The sequence below is a fragment of the Condylura cristata genome, unplaced genomic scaffold (genome assembly GCF_000260355.1).
Source record: "Condylura cristata isolate star-nosed mole 26May11 unplaced genomic scaffold, ConCri1.0 scaffold00003, whole genome shotgun sequence".
In the NCBI taxonomy this organism is placed as follows: Eukaryota; Metazoa; Chordata; class Mammalia; order Eulipotyphla; family Talpidae; genus Condylura; species Condylura cristata.
This window is the reverse complement of record NW_004567104.1, coordinates 76,642,908-76,648,569: the sequence shown is the minus strand read 5'-3', so window position 1 is coordinate 76,648,569 and position 5,662 is coordinate 76,642,908. Positions and strand designations below refer to the sequence as shown.

Here is a 5,662-nt window from a genome sequence, read left to right as displayed (position 1 = left end):
GTTCTGGAACATTCGGCCTCCCGGGAGCCGGGTGGGCGATTCGAACGCGGCGGCGGGAAGCCGGTGACGTCACGCGGCCGGGCATTGTTCTCGCGGGCGGGCGCGGCGGGCGCGGGCGGCGTCCACTCCCCTCTGCTTCTTCCCGCAGGTCAGCTCGGCCGAAGGGGCGGCCAAGGAGGAGGTAAGCGCCCGCGGCGGCCCCGGGGGTCCGGGGGGAGCCGCCCGCCGGCCCGCGCGCCCGCCCTCATTGTCCTTCTCTCCGCAGCCCAAGAGGAGATCGGCCAGGCTGTCCGCGGTGAGTAGCGCCCCGACGCCGCCTCCACGGGGCCAGCGCCGGGCCGGGGCTCACCCACCCTTGCCTTTCAGAAACCCGTCCCGGCCAAGGTGGAGACGAAGCCCAAGAAGACGGCAGGAAAGGTAGGTTTGGCGCGGGGGCGGCGGGACCCCCGATCCGCGACGGCTGGCGGGGGCGACCGAGACCGAGACGTGGCCCCGAGTGACCCCGGTCCAGGAACACGGCGCGGGCGATGCCATGCGCGCCACCCACGTGTTAGCGACTAGGGTAACCGCTTCCTCCCTGGTCCGGCCAGTGGAGCCCCGACCCCTCCTGGCTTAGGGGTGGGGGCTGCCCCGTGTTACCCGGGATTCGGGTCCTTTCCGACGGGGAATCAGCGGCAAAGGCACCTGCGTCGTGGGAGCGCGGCTGCTCTGGGCTGCCCTGCACCTTCTTGAGTCTTGGAGGCTAAGGCGGGAGAAAGGGCGGTGTGTTGTGGGGTGACTGGGAGCCCAGTAGGTGGGTGCCCGGAGCAGGACCGCGTTCAGACACCCCGGTGGTCGACTTAGCGGGGTGCTTCTGGAACCCACTTGGATTGTCCACGTGACAGGCGCCTGCAGTGAGTTGAGCCTGGTTACCTGTCAGATCACCTGAGAAAGAAAGTCGGGCTGTCATCCATAGGTCTGACCTTGTGTAGGCGTTAGCACAGCGGCGTGGTCTTCGGGAATTCTGGGTGATTGATTTGCTTCACTTAAAACTACCCCCCAGGTCCCCCAAGCCTTCCCCACCCCCTAAAAATCCTTTATACCATTACCATCCTCCTAAAAGTTTCCCAGAATCGCAATGTTGCATGACCGAAGGTTTTTTCTCTTATTTTTCTGTTCTTGTACCGAGCTGTGTATAAAAAACTTCAACAGAGGTCAGTTCTGTGATTTTAAATAAAGGGGTGGGGAGAGGAGAAGTGTGGTAAACTGCCTTAGAGTTTCTTGCAGAAGGCACTGCAGCCCTGTCCTGGGTTCCTCGGGGAAGGCTGGCAGGCACAGGGTTGCAGAATGTTGGCGGGGGTGCTGTGCTGCACACAGCCTTGAGTTTTTGCCTTAGTAAACGATTGGCTGAAGTACTGTACTTCTCAGGTTTTTCTAATCTCTTTTCGATAAGCCCTAACATTTTCTCGTTTCCAAAGACAACTGTTGGGTTTGGGACATCAGATATAATAGAGTCGTCATTTTTCCACCTCAGTGGGGGCACCAGGTAAGTCTCAGTGTTGTTTAAGGGGAAGAAACTGCTCGGTTCCACCACAGGGAAGTGGGGAGAGAGGGGTGCGTGACTCGGGAGTTTTCTTAGGAGTCGCTCTTGCAGAGGTGCGCTGGGGAGCACGCGACCGCGTTCAGTCGGTATGTGTGCTGTTTGCTCTTTCAAGGCTTTGCTGTGTTAACTGCGCGACACAGGACCAGTGGTTGCGAGCTAGGGAGAAATTAGTCAGGCTGCAGAGGTTATGACACTCAGTGGCAGGCACCTGGGAGCAGCCAGTGTCCAGACGTCTGTTCCTGGCCTTCGAGGGTTGGGCCAGCAGTTGTCCTGCTCTCTCGCCTCGCGGGGCACCACAGGGACACAGAAGGGGCACTCATTTGCTCCCTCCTGGCACTGAGCCTTGAGTGTACATGCTTGTGGCAGGCAGGGCCGACACTGGTCCGTCTCGTGGGGGCTTCTATACCCCACTCACGGGTGACCTCACTAGTTTGTGCTGTATTCTTTCTTCATGAGGGATTTAAGAATTAAGCTCTCCTGTTGATGAAATAATTCAGAAGTCCTCTTCCGTACTGCTTTAAAGTGGCTTAAATTACACGCCTCTTTGACTGTCCTCGGAACACCTGTGATTAGCAGATTATTGAAATGCCTAAATGAAAACAACAAACTCTACGAGTGAGCCTTTAGCTGCTTGTGAGATCCCAGGGCGTTGACTAGCCCGCAGTCACCTGGCATGCAGCGTGGTACTGGCTTGATAGTCTGGTCACTGTCGATGCTCAGGGGCTCTGGGGTGAATAGGGTTACGGTGGGGGGCGTCCTCTGGGTAGTCTTGGCCTGCCTGTTCTCTCCAGGGCTGACGTGGGAGACTGGGAAGGTGGAGAGGGCCTGTGACCTACACATGTCCTCGGCTTCCAGCATCTTCCTGGTAACTGGGGTGAACCACACGGTGTCTCGGGTGATCAGGCTCCACGTGATGTAGCATCAACTTGCCATTTTGTGGCACCACTCTAGAACAAATGTCAGTGTGAAGTTTACAGCTAAAATGTGCTCCTCTTCTGTCAGGATAAATCTTCAGACAAAAAAGTGCAAGCAAAAGGGAAAAGGGGAGCGAAGGGGAAGCAGGCTGAGGTGGCTAACCCAGAAACTAAAGAAGACTTACCTGCAGAGAACGGAGAGACCAAAAGCCAGGAGGTGAGGCACTCTGGGCTCTCGCCCTGGACAGTAAATAATAAAACTGTATAGTTCTGCGAAGTTGAAGAGACAGCCCATTTTCTTTCTAGTGCTGTAAAGTTTTGTGCTGTAACTCCAGCTGAATAGGTTATTTAAGTAAATGTCATGTGCAGGTGTATAGGAAAACGGTGTTTTGGACATGTGGACAGATACTTAAATATATTTAGAAATTCACCAGTCACATCCATGATCTCTGTTGCCTGCTGCAGTTGTTCATGTGGTTCCTGATTTTTTTTTTTTTTTTTTTCTTTTGAATTACTGACCGACGTCAGCTGTAATTGACACTTTCACACCTCGGCTGTGTTAAAGAAGTGCTTCACAGACTGCTGTCACACCTTTGTGGCCTTTGTGGATTCTGAGTATCACTTGTAACTTCTGCAAGTCAGTGTTCTCATTTGACACATTTTTCCCCCCTTCATTTCTATTACTACGTCTAGGACGTAGTAATAACTTAGACCAAACATTTTCAGTCAGCTGCAAGATCTGGTTAAGTACCTTTCTTAAGGCAAGTCTTTGATGTTATATTGTGTAAACTAGAAAACAGCAGCTTTTAAATGTTCAGGGCAGTTCTTCAAGAAATCAGCGACACCTAAATTGGGAAATTGTCATTTAACGATTTCTAGTTTTCAGTCCATCAAATCTATACTGTTGGGGTGCTGTTACTGAGCCACTAGAAAGCGAGGAGCTTGACGCAGGCCCTGGTGGCTGCGGCGGGCGGGCTTGGCCCTGCAGGCACGCGCTCCGGCTCTGCAGTAACACTGGGAGCTTCGGTCGGGCTGTTCTGGGCACTAGCGCTGAGCTGGCACCTTGCAGCCTGTCACCCTAGCAGGTGTAGACCAGAGAGCACGATCAGGAACACCATCGGCGAGATGTCGGGTTTTGCTCTAGGTGACCCTGACACTACAGTGAGAGCAAGGAGGTGTGTGCTCGCGGCGGGTGCCGAGCGGGCGCTGGCGTGAGACCCGGGGGCTACGGTGAATTCAGAGTGGGGGATTTGCGAGTAGCGGGGCGTCGGGTGCAGCGGTGCTGCCGGAGTCCGCCTGACGGTGCTTTGTCCTCTCTCTGCAGAGTCCCGCCTCGGACGCCGCCGGCGAGAAAGAAGCCAAGTCTGATTAATGTCACGTACCATGTCTTACCAGTGCGCCAGCTCCCTTCTTGTACAATCCAGAGGAATATTTTTATCAACTATTTTGTAAATGCAAGTTTTTTAGTAGCTCTAGAAACATTTCTAAGAAGGAGGGAAACCCACCTCATCCCATTTTTTAAGTGTAAATGCTTTTTTTTAAGAGGTGAAATCATTTGCTGGTTGTTTATTTTTTGGTACAACCAGAAAACAGCGGGGTATTGAATACGGGAGGCTTCGGCTGGGTGTCTGCTTAGCATTCCCTGACGGGGAGTTTTACGTCCGGCTGTACAAAGCTCCTACGCGGCAGTTTGTCGCCCCGGTCGTGCATTTACCGTCTCGGTGTTTAGAGTCACGTCTGCTCCCTCGTCGTCTTCCCAGTGAGTTGTGTCCTGAGTAAAGCCACTCCTGGGCCCGGCTCCGTCAGTGCCGCGCGCTCGGCGGCCGCTCGGGGCTGCCGGTAGCGTGTGGCGCTAAGCAGTGTGAGCGAGGCGGCGGCGTCAGCCGGCAGCATCTGAGGGTCCTGGTGCTCGACGTCCAGTTAGGGAAATTTGCTCCAAAGGTTAAGCGGGAAGTCTCCGGGATGAACGTTTAGAAAAGAACCACAAGGTGTTTTGGTACGTAAGGAATCGTGTGCAACGTGAAATGTCTGTGCTGATTCTCAAAGCAACAATAAAGTCTAATGATAGGTGCTTCCCTGGAGCCGTGAGCTTCTGTTCTGCCTTCCTTTCAGTTAACTCATCTGACGGTCTCGACGGCTGCTGCTGGGGCTCGTCTGTCGTTTGTACTCTGAAGATGTTGGGGGGGGGAGCAGCGTGGCACCCTCTGAAGCAAGGTGGCCGCGTCACCGCTTCTCAGCGGAGTAAACACGAAACCAGCCTCGTGTGGCCCACGTTTTCCGTGGGTGTTAACTCTTCCTTTCTAGCTGTCAGGCAGTGGTGTGGACACCTGTGCTGCTTGGGCTATGCAAGGCCCAGGGTCGGGGCAGCACCTCAGTTGGGCGCCCCAAAGTGGGAGAACACACCTGCCCTCGCATCACGGTACAGGCTGGTGGGAGGAGTGCTTGGAGCTGGGCCTCGCTGGGTCCGCCCCAGGGGTCCTGGGGCACGCTGGCGCCACTGGAAGCCAAGTGGGACACCTGGAGGAGCAGAGGCAGAGCGCGGTGGCCAACTGGGGGGAGGTGGGGGGCCGGCCAGCTCCAGGGGGTCACACCGAGGGCCTGAGGCTGGGGGGCAGACCAGGTGGGTTCTCAGCTGTAGAAACTGACCACGCGAACTGGGAAGCCTGATGGTTGCCCTAAGCTTTTTTTTTTCCCCCGGTGTCAGTTGTAGCACCTGTGCGGGTGCACTAGGTGCAACATCCCAAAGCCATGCTAGCGGGGTGACACCTGGCCGTGCTCCTTGGCACTCCTCAGCCCTCCTGCCCCGAGGAGGGGGAAATGTGCAGTCAGAGGAGGATTGTCTCAACTGTTTCTAAAAAAGATGAAGTATAAAGACTTACATGAAAATCTTAAAAAGATTATGCATACAGAACTGAGGGGACTCCCCAGAGAGAGTGGGGAGCGGAACTGGCGGATCCACTGAAATCCACTGCTGAGGGAGCAGTGGGGAGACAGGAGGGGTCTGCTGCACCATGTGGGTCCCTCCCTGGCGGGGATGGAACTCGTGTTGAAGTGGCTGCTACAGCTTCCTAGTGCTGCAATTTAAGCTGTTGTGCCCTGTGAGGGGGGAGAGCGGGGGGGGCATAAATCTAAAAAAAAAAAATTTAACAGAAACCCTCATTCTTTG

General features: G+C 55.1%; 1 protein-coding gene across 1 annotated transcript in view; it reads left to right on the top strand.

Annotated features, from left to right (window-relative positions):
• The window catches only part of HMGN1 (high mobility group nucleosome binding domain 1), an 8,919-nt gene extending 4,964 nt beyond the window's left edge, over positions 1-3,955 (top strand). Inside the window, exons 2-6 of the mRNA XM_004675547.2 lie at positions 149-181; positions 266-295; positions 367-417; positions 2,585-2,713; positions 3,821-3,955. Coding sequence (XP_004675604.1) covers positions 149-181; positions 266-295; positions 367-417; positions 2,585-2,713; positions 3,821-3,868 — 291 coding nt within the window. The 3' untranslated portion in view covers positions 3,869-3,955. The remainder of the gene's footprint in view (positions 1-148; positions 182-265; positions 296-366; positions 418-2,584; positions 2,714-3,820) is intronic.
• Positions 3,956-5,662: the final 1,707 nt, after the last annotated feature.